Source organism: Excalfactoria chinensis, chromosome 3 (assembly GCF_039878825.1).
Source record: "Excalfactoria chinensis isolate bCotChi1 chromosome 3, bCotChi1.hap2, whole genome shotgun sequence".
Taxonomy (NCBI): domain Eukaryota; kingdom Metazoa; phylum Chordata; class Aves; order Galliformes; family Phasianidae; genus Excalfactoria; species Excalfactoria chinensis.
In genome coordinates this window covers 96,134,308-96,156,027 of record NC_092827.1, presented here as the reverse complement: position 1 = coordinate 96,156,027, position 21,720 = coordinate 96,134,308, and the positions used below count along the sequence as shown (strand labels likewise).

The 21,720-nt window shown below is 42.6% G+C and overlaps 2 protein-coding genes across 2 annotated transcripts in view; both read right to left on the bottom strand.

Moving 5' to 3' along the window:
* ALK (ALK receptor tyrosine kinase) overlaps positions 1 to 19,622 on the bottom strand; it is a 306,001-nt gene extending 286,379 nt beyond the window's left edge. The window contains exon 1 of the mRNA XM_072332050.1: positions 19,607 to 19,622. The gene's annotated coding sequence lies outside the window, so the exon portion shown is untranslated. The remainder of the gene's footprint in view (positions 1 to 19,606) is intronic.
* LOC140249944 (uncharacterized) overlaps positions 1 to 21,720 on the bottom strand; it is a 63,248-nt gene that overhangs the window by 6,010 nt on the left and 35,518 nt on the right. The window contains exons 2-3 of the mRNA XM_072332220.1: positions 7,294 to 7,348; positions 7,156 to 7,212 (exon numbers count right to left, since the gene is read on the bottom strand). Coding sequence (XP_072188321.1) covers positions 7,156 to 7,212; positions 7,294 to 7,348 — 112 coding nt within the window. The remainder of the gene's footprint in view (positions 1 to 7,155; positions 7,213 to 7,293; positions 7,349 to 21,720) is intronic.

Sequence of the window (21,720 nt, the reverse complement as noted above, 5' to 3'; positions counted from 1 at the left end):
GTACTCACTAGGCAGTACTCACTAGGCAATACTCACTAGGCAATACTCACTAGGCAATACTCACTAGGCAATACTCACTAGGCAGTGCTCACTAGGCAGTACTCACTAGGAAGTACACACTAGGCAGCTCCCAGTTGGGTCTTGCCATCTCCTAAATGTGTTTATCTGAATTGACAGCAGAACCAGTGATGTTTTGGGCACAGCTTCCCTGTCTCTGAACTTTGCAGAGGAGGATCAACATGTAGCTCAGCTTGCCCAAGTCGCAGCTCTGGTGCAAGTCCAGTTTACAGTTTAAAAGACTTTGCTTGCAGGTGTGCTGGTTTTACAGTTCAGTTCTTCAGGATTTTAGTGAAGCACATGGCTAAAACATACAGACGTGCTTATAAAAGATTTATTAGCACCAGCTCTTTTTATGCTGGAGGTTGATCCACGTGAGAAAATAAAACGCTGTGTACATTTCTCTGACTCCATTTCCTTACTGCTGCCATACGTTCTCAAGCTTTGAGGTTTTCAGACATCCTCTTGGGTAATGCCTTTTCCTCTGACACACAGAACCTGTCTCCCTTGTGTAGCCATATCCCTCACCTAGTGCCCTTCTTAACGGGGATGTGCTGCCTTCCTCTTTCCTATCTGGAACTTCACATGCCTGGCATCCTTCTGAGTCATGCTATATGACTTGTCATGCTATATGACTTTCAAGGTTCCTGCTGACACACGGTCGTTCTGAATCACCTGTCTGTGGTCTCTTGACTAGTTGAACATCAGACTCTGCAGCCAAGCTACACCTGAATACGTTTCACATAAAACCCAAGCATTTGTGGTTTTGCTGTTTCAGGGCATCAGCCAGACTACCTCCTTAATACACAGGCATATTCTCCATACTGTCGCTATGAATAAAATGATCTAGGTCTGCTTTCGAGGATTAAGGCTTGGCACATCAGTGGCTTATGAAATGACTTCTGAATTTATTATGGGTAGTAGCACTACTAAATCTCATTCTTTGGAAGAGGAACGAGTTCACTGAGGGTCTTTGGATCAGTGTGTTAGAATCACAGGTCACCTTCTATCTTGTTGCAAATGGAGTGAAAATGACCTTCTCTGAGAGGTGTACAATGACCTTAAATTCAGACAGGTGAATATATCTGATCGTTTTACATGATTTTTGTTGTGTTAGCACAGAACCGTGATTTTTCCTATTTTGTGAAGTAAAAGAATAATCACAGGTATCGACCTTCTTGTCTGTGAGGTTAATTTAATGCTGAGTCAAGCACTGCAAGAGTAATAACAAACAGTAAGCGCATCCGGGAGAGACTTTAGGAAGTGGGCTTCTCAGTCCACTGGTAAGCAGATATTTAGGGCTGACAGCAGAATCAGCACGCTGCTTAATGAAGATGAACCCATAGCACTCAGGGGGTGCTTTTCCCATTAAGTTCCTAAAGTAATACTTCCCCAAACTCAATGACTGCCCAACAGTGAATGGCTATAAGGTCTCCTGCAGCTGTTCCAAGGGGCCGAGTGTCAGGAATTCCAGCAGGGAGCAATGGGGATATTGCCTTCCTGCGTGACAAGTCATATCAAATATGACTTTGCTCTGAACTTTTCAGGTTGGATGAAAGGGACAATAACGCTTAACTGCAAAAGGCTTTCTTTCATATATGAAAAATGTAGTGCTGCTGCAGGCACATTTGGAACACATTTGTGATAGCAGTGATTGCAGTGCTTAGCTTTAAATGGGAAAATGTTGGCTGGGGGCCTAATTTCCAAATGCAAAGAACTAACGGCTTCCCCATCAGCTTCAGTGAGATTGTTGCTCAGCATCTACAAGGTGAAACTGTGCTCCCAGATGTTGCTGATGCCACCTTTAAGCATGTTGCCCAGCACAGAAGGTTTGGGTTGTTGCGGTTGTTTGGTTTTTTTTTACTGAAAAAGTGGAATGACCTCATAGCAGATATATTTCATTTCATTGTAATCCAGAGAAAAAAAGAACAACCAAGTTCTGTATATTACTGATGGAAACTGTCTTCAAGAGTCGCCTTCACGTGCCTGCCAATTTCAATGAAGCAGCTGGCTTCAGATAATATGTGGTACAGACAGCAGGTTGAAGAAACCAGAGATCTGTTTCACCATTTCTCTTGTTGCACCACCCTGAATTATTACTGCTTCACAGATGCTTTGGGATAGATAAAGCAGCAGCAATGCATTCAGGGTCACAGAGCTCCAAGGCAGAAAGCTAAGGAAGCTTAGCTGTTCCCTTGCTGACAGCTGACTGATGAGATGCCAGAGGTACCATCCTCCCATCCCTACATTGACGATGCTCTCTTCTTAGCAAACTTTTTGGGTATTCACAAAAACGAAATTCATTACCTGTGTTCCAAGGTGACCATTTACAGAAGTTTGCAAGGTACTGAGATAAGACTGCCAGCCACTATTATCAGCCTGAAGCAGCTTTTTGTTAATATATTGAAGGTCACGGCTTAAAAAGCCCCTGAAATCTTTCACACAAATATGCAGATATATTTGTAATTGCTTCCAGTTTTCAAGCAGACACATACACTAGAAGTTCATACACTGTTTGCATCCTTCCTTTGAACTAACTTCTAGTAATTCAGTGATCCCTCTGTTCATACGGCAAGTGACGGGGCGTAAAACAAATACCAAATTTCGTGATCTTTCACATGGTGAAGGAAAAACAACCCACTGAAGAACGAGCTCTTTTCAATCGTATTCTGCAGCTCTGTATGAAAATGTATTTACTAATGAAAGAGGATGTTTTATAATAACTGCATAAGCAGGCTAGGATTCTGTCTAGAATATCCATTTTTGTCAGCTTTGTATTCCCTGTGAATCATTAATATAACAAGCATAAGCAAGGTAGGCTTGTGATTGAATTTAATGTTATTAATAGGTTCCGATCCGCTGCAACATCAGCCCGTGTCTCTCCAGGCAATTAAAGTTATTTTCTTTTTTTTTCATTATTTTAAAGAGTCTTTAATGGATGCAGCCAATGGGCCATCTATTATCATGAATGAACTCAATTACTATCTTAGTCATGATCAATATTTAGTTACACCAAGTTAGGAAAAATACTGAAAGCTTATAGAGTGGTTAAGTGGCTGATGATGTTAAGCCAGTGGGAAAGCTTGAGAGCATTAAGAAACGTGCCTTAAGTAAGTGCAGTTTGTCTTGCTAATTCTGAAGTTGTCCAGGAAATGATTGCTGATGTTTTCTGATCCATGTATTGTGAACTTGCATCACGGAGATAGAAACCGACTAAATATCTCAGTGGGGGAAGGTTAAATAATAATGTACTGTTTCCCCAACGTGATGAAGAACGTATTTTAAGAAGCAAATTGACTACAGAATTCTCTACAAATAAGCCAAGCAGATGTGGATTCATGTTCACACAAGCGACTGGCCAGGGTGGAAAAGCTAGTATTAAATAATACCTATGGACTGTTGCCAGCCAGCTCTGTAAGAACTTAGTAGAAGAATACTGTGTCCCAGCAGGGGGGCTTTGCTTTGCCTGCAAAGCCTGCAGACTGGGCCCAGAAGAACCAATGGTTTCATAGTAGCTTAAAGAGCAAAACTTATCAGAGCCACACCAGTAGCACCTCAGTGTTGCTGTCTGCATTGTTCCCATACAGTGACCGATTCATTTCAGAAAGGGGCTATCAGGTGATTTGAAATGTAGGAGGGGAAGTCAAGTTCCTGAATCCTGTGTTAGATTTTCTCTGACATCACTTAACATTTCTCCATCAGTTCTGGTTTTTGGGTTTTTTGTTTGTTTGTTTGTTATTTTTTGTTTGTTTCTTGTTTTCAATTGGCTTCATACTCTGGGAAATGAAAGGCAGATAAGAAGAAAGGCTGGAAGAGAAGAAGCTGAGGAAAGAGAACCCACACAGATCCATGAGTTCATGAGCAGACCCCAAGACAGCCGTTTTCCTTGTTCCTTTCTTTCTTTTAAGCTAAAGCCATCTCCAGGCCAGTCAGAATGTTATTTTTTCTTGGAAGATCTTCAGTGGGAGATCCCAAAAACCTTCATGTTTTCCAGGTTTTACTGGCTGTTCTAAGCAATTAAGTTTGTCTTTGCTTTAGCACAGCCATGAAAGGCTGACCTATATTTCAGAAAAGGATAGGAGACAATTAATTTCTGTGGGTCTTTCTTGGATGATGTCCCAGAGTACCCATTAGAGCCTGCCAAGCAAGCCATCAGTAAAGGATTACAGACTTCTGATGGAGAGGCTTGTTGGTGGTCTATTCCTACTGTGACTGAAACATGCTGGCCCCAGGAAAGGAAGACAAGAGCTTCCAATTAATCAATTCCACTTCACAAATGAATTGTTAAGTAACAATGGGTCAGTCATTGAATCTTACTGAATTCTCTTTCTTGAAAATGAGCTGAGATCATTTTTACATACCTGGTATAAAGCTGAGAGACTAATGCAAGTACTGATTTGTGCTGTACTTTGCAAAGATGGTTTGTGTGAGATCCACAGTGGGATTAATAGTGGGCCCGGCTCTCAGTTACACTAAATCCACGGAGGCAGCATAAAAGTGTATCAGCAAGAATGGAGGGTTTTTTCTTCCACAAATTAACCTAGTATCATTTCGAATGCAGCAAGTGCTTTGTCCAGATTGCTCTCTGATGCTAGAATGCTTTACTGGGTCCAAAGAACAATGAAAAGAAGTGGATGCCAGAAAAACGCAGGAAGATCCACTAAAAAGAAAGTTGTGCCTTCCCCTTAAAACCTTTGACATCTCATTGAGGGCAAGTTAAGTATGATCCCAGCAGGGTCTTCTGGTTCTTCTGAGACTTTTGGGCAGCCCTGGGGATCAAGGGCATTAGCCAAAACAAAACATCAAAGAGAAGTTTGATATCTTCAGACCTGAAGCAAACAGGCAAACAAAGGAGAAGAGTTTTCCAGCATGGAATACACCCCTGTTCTCCTCATCCATTTCATCCTACAAATCATTTTCAATCAAATAAAACATGGTGTTGGTTTTTTTTTACACTATTTTGTTTGTCCTCCTACTTCAAAACTGTGCAAGTGTAAATGTTTTAATGAACCATTCTCTTTTGAGAAACAAAGAAGTTTGGCCTTCACTCAGAAATGCTTGTTGCTAACCAATTGAAGGTCAGCATATTTTCATAATCAGATTCTGATGGACTTAAACCCGCATTTGTCAGCAAGGACAATATTCAAACAGAAAAGTGTCCAAACTCAAACTAGTATAACTGTTAACCTAGCGCAGCCACCCTCTGCTGTACAGCCTACCAAGGGATGAGATTTGTTCTCCTTTCTCCAAATGTGCAACTTAAAGAAGTGATAAAATTCTAAGCCTGAAAAGTAAATCATCATTATCTGCCACAAACTGCATTACAACCAGCCTGAAGAAGTTTATTTTCAAAACCTGGCTAAGCAGAATGTTCACAGAGTGTTGGGGTTTCCTGAACTAAACAACTGTTCAGCTTGATGTTACTAAATGCTTGTACTGACATTCAAGCAAGAAATCAAGGAAACTCCATTAAAACAAAAAGCAACTATTTATGAAACAGGTTTTTAATTGCACTGAGCGTGCTCTTTCCTGATTGCTTCTTAATCTTCAAAACAAATCCAAACAAACAGGAATCGTCTTTCCCTACATAATACGCTTTTCTTCAGTACTTGCCTCTTTAAAAGTTATTGAAGTGCTGTTGCCTTTTGCACTTGGCACAAAAGAGCCCATAAAGATATTGCCCTTGGCAAGAAAAACTGTTTGCTTCCTTCGGGCCAAAATGTAGAGAGGTACAGAGTGAGCTCAGCCCCCCCCCCGAAGTCAGGATGAGGCCCCTGGAGATGAGGACTTCTGAGGCTGTTTCATTTCCATTGACTTCAGATTTGCAAGTCTTTGTTTTTCATCTTTCTCTAAAGTGATTTTTAATTAAAACAAAACACGTCAGAAAATCCCACATTTCATCAGAGCAAAATCCAAATTAGCCTCGTCTCTTTGTGTTTGCTTACTGGGTCCTCTTAGGAGCTAGGCCTCCAATTTAGAAGCGCGTTGTATTCATGTAAAGGGAGAATGGAAATTTCCACTTCTCCATAAATTTTCTCCAGAATATTTCATTTGGAAACCGCTTTGCATAAAAGAACAAATTTGCCATAGAAGAAAGTGTAACTTCCATCTTTCTAATATATCATAGAACCATAGAATCACAAGGTTAGAAAGTACCTACAGGACCATCTAGTCCAACTGTCTTCCCATTACTTTTGCTACCACAAGCCACTAAAACAGATCTCAGATCTCCTCATCCAGACGCCTCTTGAACACTGCCAGGGACCGTGACTCCCCCACCTCCCTGGGCAGCCATTCCAGCGCCTGACCACTCTCTGCGAGAATAAGTTTTTCCTTATGTCCAGTTTAAACCTCCTCAGATACAACTTGTGGCCATTTCCTCAGGTCCTGTTTGTTGCCTGGGAGAAGTTTGTTGCGGGGTGTCCAGGGGGTTCGCTCGGCTTTTCCCTCATCCAGGGATTTTCCGAGGTAGGAGCAGCCCAGCAAGGGGGCCTGTGAGAGCTGGCTAGCATTCAAACGGCTCCTCTTCCAGGCTCAGGATCGGTGCGTCCCTGTAACTAAGAAGTCGGGAAAAGGTGCCAGGAGACCTGCGTGGATGAGTAAGGAACTCATGTGCAAGCTCCGCAGAAAGAAGAAAGTACACGATATGTGGAAAAAGGGTCTGGCCACTTGGGAGCAATATAAGAATGTAGTCAGGGACTGCCGAGATGCGACCAGGAAGGCTGAAGCCCACCTGGAGCTGAATCTAGCTAAGGAGATAAAGGATAATAAAAAAGGGTTTTTTAAGTACGTTAACGGCAAAAGGAAGGCTAGGGAGAATGTGGGCCCCATACTAAGTGAGGGGGGTGTTCTGGTAACGGGGGATGCTGAGAAGGCGGAAATACTGAACGCCTTCTTTGCCTCTGTCTTTAGTGAAAGGGCTCTCCCCCAGGAATCCCAGCCCCCGGTGGTTGATGAGAGAATCTGGGGAATGGGAGATTTCCCTTTAGTCAGGGAAGAGGTGGCCCGTGAGTGCTTAGGAAACATTAATGTCCATAAATCCATGGGACCTGATGGGGTGCACCCGCGGGTGCTGAGAGAGCTGGCGGAGGTTATTGCTAAGCCGCTCTCTGTAATTTTTCAGAGGTCTTGGAGAACTGGGGAGGTGCCTGAAGACTGGAGGATGGCCAATGTCACCCCAGTCTTCAAAAAGGGCAAGAAGGATGACCCGGGTAATTATAGGCCAGTCAGCCTCACCTCTGTCCCAGGGAAGGTGATGGAACAGCTTGTGCTGGATGCCATCTCCAGACAACTGGGAGAAAAGGAGGTTATCAGGAGTACTCAGCATGGGTTGTGCTCAACCAACCTGGTGGCCTTTTATGAAGATGTCACTTGCTGGGTGGACGGGGGGGAGCGGTAGATGTAGTCTACCTTGATTTCAGTAAGGCTTTTGATACGGTCCCCCATGACATCCTTATAACAAAGTTGAGGAAGTACGGGATAGATGAGTGGACGGTGAAATGGATCGAGAATTGGCTGACTGGCAGAGTGCAGAGGGTTGTCGTTGGCGGTGCGGTGTCTGGCTGGAGGCCTGTGACTAGTGGTGTCCCCCAGGGGTCTGTGCTGGGTCCAGTCTTGTTCAACATCTTCATCAACGACCTTGATGAGGGGATAGTGGCCACCCTCAGCAAGTTTGCTGATGACACGAAGCTGGGAGGATTGGCTGACACGCCTGAAGGCTGTGCGGCCATTCAGAGAGACCTGGACAGGCTGGAGAGCTGGGCAGTAAGAAACCGGATGAGGTTTAACAAAAGCAAGTGCAGAGTCTTGCATCTCGGTAGAAATAATTGCATACACCAGTACAGGTTGGGGGAAGACCTGCTGGAGAGGAGCTCTGCTGAGAGGGACCTGGGCGTCCTGGTGGACGACAGGTTGGCCATGAGCCAGCAGTGTGCCCTTGTAGCCAAAAAGGCCAATGGCATTCTGGGGTGCATTAAAAAGAGCGTAGCCAGCAGGTCAAGGGAGGTGATCCTCCCCCTCTACTCTGCCCTGGTGAGGCCTCATCTGGAATACTGTGTCCAGTTCTGGGCTCCCCAGTACAAAAAAGACAGGGATCTCTTGGAAAGAGTCCAGCGGAGGGCCACAAAGATGGTGAAGGGCCTGGACCATCTCCCCTATGAGGAGAGACTTAGGGAACTGGGTCTGTTTAGCCTTGAGAAAAGAAGGCTGAGAGGGGACTTGATCCAGGTTTATAAATACCTGAAGTGTGGGAGCCATAGTGGCGAGGCTGGTCTCTTTTCAGTAGTGCGTGGGGACAGGACTAGGGGCAATGGGCTGAAACTTCAGCATAGGAAGTTCCGCACGAATGTGCGCAAGAACTTCTTTACGGTGAGGGTGACGGAGCACTGGAACAGGCTGCCCAGGGAGGTGGTGGAGTTTCCTTCTCTGGAGATATTCAAGACCTGCCTGGACGCCTACCTGTGCGACGTGGTGTAGGGAGCCTGCTTTGGCAGGGGGGTTGGACTCGATGATCTCTAGAGGTCCCTTCCAACCCCTACGATTCTGTGATTCTGTGATTCTGTGAAGAGGCCAAACCCCTCCTCATCACAACCTCCCTTCAGGAAGTTGTAGAGTGCAATGAGGTCTCCCTTGACCCTCCTCTTCTCCAGACCAAACAATCCCAGCTCCCTCAGCCGCTTTTCATATATCCTTTGACATCCAAGTGAATCATACAGGATTAATCTGCTGTCCGTTTGAAAAAGCTGTGCTTCTGTCCCATTGCCCAGTGACAAAAAGCTGTTGGTGTGATTCTAGTGTTATTCAAGGGTGCATCAGGATAGGCTTTGTCAGTAGAGGCAGCAATATATCATGTACAGTATCAGTAAGGACTCATTTTGGATGCTGTATTCCCAGTCATCTCTGCTCAAAAAAGAGAAACTAAAAATGCAAGGGCTGTAGAGAGGGGATTCTAGGATGAGTTCAGAAACAGAAGATCTGTCTCGCAGAAAATGATAACAAAAGGCTTGGCTTATTTATTCTATTGAAATGAGACTACAGAGGGGGAGATAATGAGTCTTCATAAATACACTGAGGAGCAAATATCAAGAAGGGGTAGTGATTATTTAACTTAAAGAATACTGCTGGAACAAGATCAAATGGATATAAATTTGTCACGAGTTAGACTGGAAACTGGGAAAGGTTACCAACCATTAGAAGGATGAAATTCTGGAGCAGCCTTTCAAATAGGGTAGCAATGGGTAAAAAATGTCAAATTTTTGTTGTTTTTTTTCTCCCTTTTTTTGCTTTCTCTAGTGTAGCAAGGATTGGTCACAGGGAAGAGCAGAAGTAGAGGTAGGTGCACAGGCATTCCTTAATATCTTCTGGTTAGCTTTGCTTATGTTATCGTCCACGTACCTTGATTTGCCCTGATTGCTAGGTTGATGTCAGTAGCTAATCTTCTCTTAGTATGTGATTTACTGCAGCTTCCTGCAGCTCACTCACTAGTCATTTGTCCTCTTGATCTACTAATTTAAAGGGCCATTTAGCTCCTGTGTCCCCAGTCCATGTTGGGGCAGCATTCCCATAGTGCACAGCATCCTCTGCTACAGCATTTCCAGAGCTCCACGTGCTTTGGAGCTGATGGTAGCATTTACAATTAGGAACACTCTAAATAAATTAATTTCTCTTTCCTTTATGTATTCCAGAACAAAACGAAGCTTGGTCCTGCAAACTGTTCTTACATCAGCAGTCCGCTGTGCCCAGTACTGGTATTTGTCTTCATAAGTAAGGGTAAAAGGATTAAGTCTTTGAGTTCTGTCTGTCATGTAAATTCTGCATCTAAACTGCCTTACAGAAACCAGTAGCATATCTGAGAGATAAATAAAAGCAGAAAGACAAAAGTAAGGGGGAAGGGATACATTTTCAGCTGAGATTTTAAATGAGACGGAACACCGATGAAGCAGAGAAAAACAGACATGCCTTTTCCACATGGCATAAGGCATAGAGAAGTATTTGGTAGAAAACCAAATACTGATTCTTGCTTGGAGACCAGGCACTTCGCTGACCACCACTTCTGCTGTTCCTCTGTGACCTTGGTGCTATTCTTGCTTATCAATTATGCTGTTCCAATTCCCCTGGATATTCAAATCTGAGCATTTTTTCCTTTGTATAGTCAGGGAAAAGCTGAAGTGATGTGCATCCTTATCCATAATCCTGGAAGACTGCTGAAGGTCAAAGCTAGGACAACCAGTGCTTGCTTCATGTAGGGCTGCTGTTATCTGAACAGTTCAATTAAGATGAGGATGAAAGAAAAGCTGATGGGGCTTTAAAAGCTCTCATCTCTCAACAAACCCTCCTTCATATCCCACACCTCCTGGGCTCAAAGGGCCCTGGGATTCCTAAAACTGCATTCAGTGTTCTTTCTCTCTCTCCTCACAGAGGTCTCAAGGCTGTTTTAGGAATTTAGTAGATTTGAATAACTGGAACAACAAAAGTTACATCAATTTCGTTTTGGAAAAGAAAAGCATTTCTTTTTAATTTTTGTTTTGTTTTGTTTTGTTTAAGACATGACAGGGAAATTCCTTCCTTCCTTTTTAAACCAGCTGTGTTCATTAGTTACACAAATATCCTCTGCTCACATCAAACTCTGCCTCTGCATTTGCCTACCCACAAGATCTGATGCAAGTGATTCAGGCAGTCCTTCCTCATTTAGGCAGGATTCCTGGCTGAACACTCCTGACATGCACAGACAGCGCTGGGCTCAGCATGAACTGCAGCATAGCAGCTATGTGCCAGCTGGTAAGGGGCACTATGGCTGGTGAGCAGCTTTGAATAAAAGCACAGTAGTTAAAGTATTTATTCAGAAAGTGATGGATAAGGATTCATTAGGAACGCGCCTAGAAAGAACCGCGAATGTAGTCAGCAAACAGGGTTCAGACACTCCAATGCCTTCTGCAACTATTTCCCATGAAAATAAATAAATAAATAGGTCATAAAAGAGAATGAGAGAGAAACACCATGAAAATGAATGGAAGAATGCCAGATGAAGGTGACAGAGGTTGTGCTGCTGGCGTACAGTGGACACAATAGCTGAAGGACACAAGTACACTGCATGCATCCTGCGTTACCAGCTGAAAGCACAGGTGAGGAACACAAGAGACTTCCCACTGTGTGCTCATTTCAATTGCTGCCTCTTTCCACAGAGAGGGAGTAGGCAGAAAGGCTGCAAATCACATTCTGGTTTACTCTTCCTGAGCCAGACTCTGTAGATTCTAACTCTTCACTTAAAAAGACAAAACCAATTACCAACAATCTGCTTCTGCAGACAAAAAGACCATCTTGCTAATGAAGGACTAACAGGAACCCATTCCATCTTAAGCCAGTTTCACACCATCTCACTGTTAATTTGAATGTCTCCTTTAACAGACGTACTTTTATTTAAGATTCAGAATACAGTATTTCTACTTACTGTCCAAACTGCGGCCCCAAGGATTTCAATAGAAATACTGTTTTTATCCCGTGAAATGGAAAAGAGGATCTACTCTAGAAGAATTAAGAAATCTGGATGATATCCTCTGCCTTGGTATTCTCAGCTGTCTTGGGAGATGTACAATAATACAGAGAGAAGTCTATAACTTAGGTTTCGGAAGGGAGGGAGGATTTTGTCTATTTAACACTCTAGTTGTGTTCTGCTTACTAATTGGGCCTCCTTAACAAGAAACGGGACTGAAAACAGGAGAAAACTTCCCAACGCAAACTAACAAAACAACCATAAAAAGAGGTCTTGTTTTATGACATGCTCCATTGGTACTGCAGCATTCTGCCTATGTGGGCATATTTTTTAACACATTATGCAAAAACAAGTCAGGGAGGATGCTGAGGACTGTAATTTTCTAATTTAATTCTGCCATTTCCAGTAATGGAAAGCCATACTATGGCTATTTATCTTCATAAGTGACAGATGCATTTCATTAAAACTTCCTTAAATAATTTCTCATGGCACTTGAAGGAGGAAAAAAAAGAGTGAGAACATATCCATTTTCTAAGCGTACACACATCAGTGTTTTGAGAGTTGTTGAACACGGAAATGATCAATGGCATTGCATTAAACAGGTCAAGTAAAAAGACATTTGTCCGGTGTTTTTGGAAAAGTTGATGCCTGTTGAACACCGTTCATCTGACATTGACTGTTGCTGGATGAAAATATGCTACTAATATCGCTGTACAGGGATATAACGGCTGCCACTTAGGAGAATCCCGAATCTCTGTGTAATGCTACAACAGACAGATGCTTCCCTCGCAGTTACTGCTGTAGTGCTGCCATGTAGGAACGTTAGGATGCAGCAGCTGCAGAACAAGTGACTGCAGAATGATTTGGCCAAGAAATGAAGAGCCTTCTATTTGGTTGAAACTGCATAGAAATAAGCAGTGTTCCAGGGCAGGTGAATATTCACCTGACTTTCATTCTGTGCTGGACAAGTGACAGTGAAAAAATAAAAGCTCACATGAGGAAATTGGCATCGTGTGCTGTTGAACTTCTGAAGGGCGGATGTTCTGTGTGAAGCCCTAGCCCAAATTTTGGCATAAAGGAAGCAAGAAAAGCACCACAGAAGGGAGAGCTACAGGTAAAGCCATGTGCCTTTTTTCAGTTATCCTCATAAGCAGTGCAGCTTAGGGAATATTTCCTAGAAGGTCATCAGTTCAAAGAAAATCATCAGTGCACCAAAATCATTCCCCTCACCCATTCAGATATCCCATAAAGCAGATGGGATGGAACGGCTTAGAGATACCACAAACATTCTGTGCTCCTCCACTGTCATCTTAGAATACTTTTTTTAACTTAGAGTGTCGGCAAAATGCTACAGTATCAAAGATGGTTTTGCCCAAACTCCTTTCTTGCGGGTCTACTATCCAACCCTGCAGCACTGGTGAAAAGACAGGAGGCTGCGTGAACCGTTGAGAAAGAATTTACCTCTAGAACAAGGAAGTGCTCTTCCATGCACTGGTAAAACGGATGGAGAAAATTTCATGGTCTGTAGGCAATGCTGTTCTTACTCCAGGGACCCTTTGTTTAAGCCCCACAGCTGTCAAATGAACTGGATGAGTGCCCTGCAGTCCCCGTTGCCATCCATCTGGCACTCTTCCTATTTGGCCTCAGCACCTTTCACTGGCTCTATATTTACTCTCAACTCACTGAGCAAATAAACCCAAGTGAATAAGCTATTCAAGAGATGCTGCCCTGTTTTTGGTTCGTGAATCTTGCAATCTCTTCTCACTGTTTTTCTAAACTACTCACTGAACATGCTCCATTTGTTATTCTCTCCCAGTGGAATTTGTTGACAAAAGTCATGCTGAGTACTACAGCAGTGTAAATCAGCGCAGACTAGACAGGTGGTCTGCTTCCTACGCTGACTGTAATGCTAACACTCTGAGTAAAAAATATCACCTTCTTAATGGAAACATCAGCAAATGAATCAAAGCTTGCTTTCTCCAATGTGTTTTGAAGGTGTAGTTTCCTTAAGTAAAGTGCACTTAGTGCTTTCCACAAGGGCAGAGCCACTGTATTCAGAACAACACCAACCAATGTTTGGTACAAAACCCCACAGTCTGGGGCAAGATTCCACCTCCTCCCTCCCGCCAATCTGGAACCTGCCATGAACACATGGTACCCACTTCCCAGGTCCCTTTGTTCTTCAGCAGCAATCTCCTCCTTTGAGAATTCCAGCTCTAAAAGCATCTTTTATATCATGGTAATTCACAAGTTAAATGAACCTGTCTCTCATCCAGCACTGGGCTTCTGACATGTAGGACCTCAATCAGCTGTAAGAGTCCAGCATGCCAATCACACACATAAGGTTTAGCCTTCTTCACTCACTGCTCATGAAGTCATTACTGATGCATTACAGCAACACTATGAGAAGATGAGGCAGTATCTCTTGCAGACTTCTTCCCTTGCTATTTTTTGGTGTTATTACCGCTAATGCTTAGTCATGCCAAATTCATGACGGTTGCCTTTGAGTCATGAGGGCAGGTTGATCCAGCTGGCCCTTGCTGCAAGTGGATAAGACTGCCTGTTTGGGCAGAGGATGAGCACAGAGGAAGTCATGCAGAGAAAACTCAGGGGAGCAAGGCTGGGAACAGGAGCTGATGACCAAGCTTCCAGGGATGGAGGGCTTTCTTACTCATGCTCTGGTGTTCTGGGCATGATTCAGTCTGTTCCCACCACACAGCACTCAAGGGCTGGCCACGCATAAAGTCCTCTGTGCTGTTTCAGCTGGGTTGATCCTTTAACTGTCACTTTCTTACCTCTTGCTGTGCTTTGGTGCAGGTGATTGGTAATGTGCTTCAGGGGAATGTCTTCACAGCTCCCAAAAGTCTCCCTTGCAATTAAGTCACTGTCCACTTGTTGAAAATGGGGAAGACAGAAATGCAGGAGATGGCTGACTGTTTTGCTCTTGGTGCCACAGCTCTTACTCTCTTGTTGCATGAGATTCCTTTAGAAGAAAAGTCTTCTAAAGGATAAAAGGACCAGTCAGGTTTTGTTTCGTTTATCTTGAAAAAGCCTTTTTGTGCTTCTGCCTGACCCATAAGGACAATTCCGATAGACTCAGGGGGGTAGGTGTGTACCCCTTTGGAAATGAAGAGCTGTAAGGCTCACCTACTTCACCTGTCAGATATCTAAAAGTGAGGAAGGTTAACCAGACCTCTTAGCTGATCTGGGGCCTGTTTTATATCTTTTTTTTTTTGTAAGAAACTGTTCTCACACGTAAAATTGTGTTTGTGCACCTTGGAATAGACATGCAGATCTGCACTTTTGCTTTGTGTTAGGAATGGCCAGTAACAGAGATTTTATTAAGGTTTGCCCACCAGATCACGGAATCACAGGCAGATATAAACAAGATGAGGCAGATATAAACAAGTACAATAAACAGACTGACCAGAACAGCAAGCCTCAGACTTTGAATGGACAGGTGGGTCCACTGTCCCAGGGAATGGATCCCTACCGCGGCCTGGGACATGTCTGAACATCCCTGCAGCTTGTATTTCTGCTTTGGGATCTCTGTGGCAACAGTCATCCCTGAGACCAAATTCCATCAGAGGCAACATCAAGACTGGAACTATGTATGAAATAAGGGCTTTCCGAGAACTATTCATGTGACCCAGACATACAAAATATTTAGCTGGGATCCTCTGTAATTGCTGTAAATTGTCTCCCTCTTGAGGTATAGGTTGACGTAGCAGTAGTTAACATTATGACCTGAGAGAGCACTTCACAAAATGCCATGGGCACAAAAACCACAACCTGCCAGCCCTTCTGAGGCCTCCGCAGAATATGGCAACACTGAAATGAATGGTAATACACTAGAGCAGATCTTTAGACATAAATCAGTACAGAACGATGGTCTTCAAGCCTCTTGTTCTTCTGTTTCCTTTTCCTGTCCATTTCCTTTGTTACTTTATTACCAGTGTCATAAACCTTTCGCACTCCTGTCTATCTCACTACAAGAATAAAAAACCGTGAGTCAATTTGCAGCGCACGATGCATTAGCTCATGATATGATACCAGCTGTAATGACACCATCTAAAGAGAGAAATAACCAGTTTGATATCGTTGGGTTGTTTTCCTTTTCCAAAAAGATACCTTTAGTTTTCACATGTGCAGAGAAGCAAGAGTCGGTAAAGACTGAAAGATCTATGTTTTCTTTTTGTTGCATAACTCTACTAAGATTTAAATTCTTACTTTTACTAAAGTTGGGCTTAATGAAGCGATGCACTTGTCCCAAACCTGAGAGTTATGAAGCAACTGTAATATATAACCACGTACAGAAATGAACCTTACATGAGTAAAAAAGACCAAGCAGTGAATGACATCACCTCAAAGCAATGATAGAAGGATGGACATGGCCACAAAGCAGTTTCAAGGGAAGAAAACTAGCCTGACTTATTTTGTGAAGATATAATACTATTTAAAGTTTATGTGGGGTTTCAAATAAACCCTTACAGTATTGCTCCACTGGGTTCTCCAGCTTTTTCTGATTGTCGATAGAACCCAGAGTCACACAGATCTGTCAAATGGCTTGGGAGCAAATACAAATCACAACAGCAAAAAATGATGTGAAAGCATGAATTAAGTCCTGCTTTCATGTGTACAGCACACCGTCAGAGGACTCATAGTAGAAACTACTTTGGGAGTTCACTGGGGTGTCTGAGGTTTGAATAATATACTATGACTTGTGTGTCATTGCCTATGATGTTTTAAGAGCATTCATGATGTATACACAGCATGTTTCCATGCCAGTACAAACAGAAATGGCTCCTCTGATATTTGCACCCAGTTACATCTCTTAAATATCTGGCTCTGATTCTGTCTGCCTTTCATCTTTTTCTTCCTTTATCTGTTATCTTTCTTTGTAAGATGTTAGTTGCATTCAATTGATGGAGTTCCTTAAAGGTTTTGTTTTCATCTCCGCAGGGTCCATTTTTAAAAGTCATCTTGTCGCTCCCTCATTCACTGCCCTTGCCCTCCCTTTTCCTTCTGACTGCTAAGTCAGACTCCATTTTTCCTCCAGTTGCCCCACACAACCTTGTATTCAGCATATTGACCTTTCATACGCTGCCATTTGGATCACCAGCTCTAGCCATTACATTAGCAACACACAATTACACCCTCAAGGTATACTCGAGTGCAGATCCTACTTCTCCACAAAGACCTTAATGAATGGAAAGATGCTGATGCATGTTTGAAGTATGTTTTCAGCTCACGTATTAAAGGAAGATTCTGCACAGACTTGAAGCCATGGGTAGTGATGGGAGCCTTTTCCAAATGTCTGCGTTCCACCAGAATGCCCCCCTGTATGGTGCTGTTTTCCAACGTGCCCATGCATTACATGCACAAGGGAGCTGTCACACCAAGTGCAATCAGATGGGTAGCTTTTGGTTGGTGTGAGGACAAGATACTTTCAAAAGAAGTGTTCTCGGTGACTTATTTGATCAGTTTGGACTTTGGTTATAAATGGTGACCTCGATATTATTTTGTGCCATTTACTGCTCTTTGGGGAGTGTTTGTGGCTAGTCAAGTATTTATGCCTTTATTTTTATTTTTATTTTTATTTTCTTCGGAACTGAAAACATGTTTTTCTGTGAACAGATGAGATGAGAACTGGAGCAGCTCCGACTTCTCCCCCAGCAACAGCACTGAGTAGTAAATCTGGCACATGAAAAAACTGCCCCGTGGTCAAGTGGGGAATGACTATACACCCGTGTAGGACACCATCTAACACTTTCTCTATGGTCTTACAGTTATGAAAAACTAAGCCAAACATGAAATGGTGGCTTTCACATAGTCCAAGGTCTCATTTGTCCAGAAAATCATGAATGAAATTCTCACAGTACCAAGACAACTGAGAATGAACTATCGTTCTCCTTTTTAGAAGGAATTCCACTGTGACAGAAGGGAACTGGGGAAAAGTCTAAAGTGAGTATGAGTAAGTATGTGAGAAGAAGAGAATTTAGGTTCACTTTGCATACATTACATCAAGACTTATTCAAAGCTTGTCCATCGCTGTAAAGAGTTTCTTCCCTGAGATCACCCTGAGGAAACGAGGTGCTGTGGCATTCAGCCACTGCTTCAGTGGATCCTCCATCAGCATATTGCCCTCTGATGAACAGATGCAGCTTCCCAAACAATGTTCCCCCTCCTCTGAGCTAGCACAGCCTGATAATAAGACCCTCAAAAGCAAAGGAACTGCAAATATGCGGTACTATTTTTTGCTGGGCTAGAAAGAATTAATCATAGCAAAGACTAGTCATGTTCATAACATGGGCTCATTCAGGATAAACGTGGAAATCTGCAAGGCTTTTGGAAGTGAGAAAATGTGGCACTGCTCTGTATACCCAGTGCAGAAAGGAGAGTTGTTGCACAGACATCTGGAGGCTTAAGTCAATATTAATCATCCAAAGATTTAAGTCCAATTAGTTGACCAACTTTTTCCTAATTGATTAGACAAGCCTGTTTGCTTTACAAACAGCTGGGCAGCAAAACAATCCATAGCTGAGGGTATCCACAAAGTTTAATCCCACTGCTACCAGGGTTTGACCTTCCTCTTTCCCTCCCCTGCAAGGTTCCAGGGCCACACAATTAGAGGTACTGTTGCTGGTACAGGATCTTTATAGCTGCTCTCTTGCAGATGCCCCTATATCCAATCTGTGGTATGCTGTGATATATGACAAATCTTAACTCTTCAACCAAGCCACAAACCTGAAAGAAAAGCTTACTTGCAGAAAGATGCAATGTCATAGTATAACCTGGGCTAATAGTAAAGTCTGAATGCATCTGGGACAGTCATTGATGAGTAGCAAAAAGGAAAAAAACATATATATGTGTGTGTGTGTGTATATATATATATATATATTGACATTTTCTAATAGAAATCACTTTACTCCTTATCCCTATGGGATCTTTTAAGGCTAAATTCAGTCACACTTTTCAGAAGTCAAGACAAACAAGTTTCTCTGCAATACACAATTGAAACCCAAAATTAAAGTCTTTTGGTCTGGTTTCCCTCTGGGCCAACTCAGCTGGATGCAATTTTTCCTGCTTTACCCATACTGTTGCAGAAGAGAAAATAAAGGTCAGCTCAACCATTAGAACACACTTCCACATTTAACTTGCTCAAGAAACAGGTAGTTGTGGCAGGCAGAGTGTGTACAACCAGAATACATTCCTATGAATACACTTATAACTAATACGAGTATTTACGTAAAAGTTGAAGAAAGGGATGTGAGCCCTCAGCATATAACTCTGTTTTCAGTGGGATAAGCAATATTTCACACACTGACAAAGTTTTGCCTAATTAAAAGAACAAAGTAAGTTTCTACTGGTAATATATGTATGTACAATAAGACAATAATCTAACCATCCATTCCTAGTCTGTCTAGTGATTTATCAGCTGGGCCTCTTCAGTTCTATCAGCCTGATCAACCTGGTGGTTGCTCTGAAATTCTTCACTGGATCTGAATCAACATCATTTGCATTCCAAATCCAGAACGCAACACCGTACCGAGCACCATGAAGAACATTATCTCAGTCAAAACCACGACACTTGTTTAACCTGCAGTTCTCTGGTGTCACATTTTTCCCTCACACCTCCTAAAACCTGACCTTTGTTTTACTGGCTCCACTCTAAGCACTTCAATCCCATCTCCAGAAGCAGGTCTGGAAATGTCAGCAGAATTATCCTAATGTTAAGATGCCACTTCATATCAGCAAAAGCTGTAAGTAAGGGAATCTGCCCATTAATGACAGCCAGTTTTTAAGGTTCTGGTCTGACACCATGAGGCAGCTTTCACTGTCTAATGCTTACTTTGTGTTTCTATGGGGAATCACTGCTCTTTGGAGGACACTTTCCTTGCTTTAAAGTACACTTGCCCTGCAGACCTTGGAGATTTTGGCTGGATTCTTGTCCAAATCTACCCAAACAGATATTCAGGAAATATCATGCAATTCTGGTGTAAATAAAAATAATTCTTCACACTGAGTCTCAAGAACATTGTCTAGTGAAAGTCTACTCACTTCACTTTCTCTGGCATCAGCTTTCTGTCATCCTCAGTTCAGAGATGGCTGTTTCCCTATGATGATTTAAAGATTACAAGTCATAAAATATGAAATAGGATGCAGGGCGGTTAAAAATAATGACGAGATGAAATGAAAAGCCCATTATTCTGCAGCTACAGCTTTTCACTTTTCTTACTCTGACTCACATTCTGGGGATTTGTTTCCTCCTTTTCTCTCCTTCCTCACCTTCATCTACTTCATCTACCCCTCCTTCCCCTTTCCTCACTTTCCTACCCCTCCTTCCTCACATTTATCCCCTTCCTCTCCTTCATCTTCCTCTCATTTCTCCCCTTTCTCTCCTTCCTCACCTTACTCTCCTTCTTTTCTTTCCTGCCATTCCTTTCCTTTCCCTTTTCTCTTCACTTTCCCTTTCCTTTTAACAGCTGGAAGAAGAAAAACCCACCTTGTATTCCATGAGCTGAGCACTCTCTGACATACGGATGTCTTTCCAGCACTGACTGCTGCTGCTCCCTGATGTTTGATCTCAGATCCCCCATGCAGAGCAGCATACAGGAGGCTCAGTACTTTGGGGTCCAGAAGGACAAGCCATGCAAATCTCTGACGATGAGTTGATGGTCAGGCTAGATGATCGTACAGGTCTGTTCCAGCCATAATGGTTCTGTGATTCTATGAAAACGCAAGAGATATGAGTCAGACAAGATCCATAATACTGTGAATAACACACCATCTGAGCACTACCAACTTACTGATGGTCAGACAGTAAGTGCAGCTCTCATGCTACAACACCAAGTACCTTGGTTTTCCAGAATTCATAGTAATATCATATAATAGGCAGTACTTAGCATTCCAGCCTGTAAAAATGACCATTCACTTTGCTGTTTGCAATTTAAAAACTTGGCATATTTCTCAGAAGAAATTATAGTCTTTTGTGATTTAAATTGGTAAAACAACCCTACCTCCTGTTTAACACCTCAATTATCATTTTAAAACTGATAGTTACTGTCAGTGTAAAGGCTGCATCTTGCTGAATGTATGGGAAGACCGAGGTAGCACCTGTGCTTTAAAGACTCTCGACATAGACAGTCTCAATGTAGAGAGTCAGTAGGAGATCCACACACATCTGCTTCAGCCACTGCAGAACATTGCTTGCTTGCCTTTACACATTAGAGATGCAGAGATCTTCACATAGATTTAGAAGTTCACAACACCTGTTCATTTTTCTAGCCGTGCTCACAGGCAGATTTACATGTCAGGAAGATGCACACAGTCCTTTGTTTGAAGTATATTGAAAGACTTATATTTGCTCTTCCAGTAACTCTATTTGAGAGATGATGAAACTTAATGATACGTCAAAAAGAAACCCTGAAATGAAACCATCACAGTACCACATGCCACACTATGCCTAGGCACAGCAAGACCAAGTTAAATTTACTATTGCAGCTGCCAGAGTGAATTTGTTTGTTTTATTGGTCTATGACTCAGCACTAATATCTTTATAAGGCAGTTCTTGATCATTCTGTGGACAGATGAGTAAAATTAGTAACAGAAAAGTCAGTCAGCCTAGTATGCCTATTCTGGGAGGCAAAGCAAAAGTCAGAGCATCCAGATACTCTCTTTAGAGTGGACAGATTTTCTCATTAGCAAGAAAAGGCATTATTCAGGGAGCTGCATATGAAAGCTGAAAGAACCGAGTTCCTATCTTAGGTTGAGCATTGCCTGTAGTGATCTGCAGTAGTTTCTCCCACAGCCTCAACTTGTTGGTCCATGAAATAAAAATAAGCTTTTTTTTCTACGGCACAAATGCAGTGAGGCTTTATCAAATGTACAGTAAAGCACTTAGTGATCCTGGGATAAGAAGATAAACAAAGGATTAGGTGTTGCCAATTTATACACATTCCTGCTAATCAGATGTAGAATTGCTCCCTATCCCAAAATAATTACACCAGTGAAGAAATCTGCTGAAGCTTTTGGAATGAAAAAGAAAAGAAAGAAAGGAGAAAGAAGAAGAAAGGATGGATTTCTGCTTTGATATCAGTTGCACAAATGACCTTAATTCTCACATTCTTTATCACATTTGCGTGACCTTGCTCATCAAGGATGTGACTCCTTGT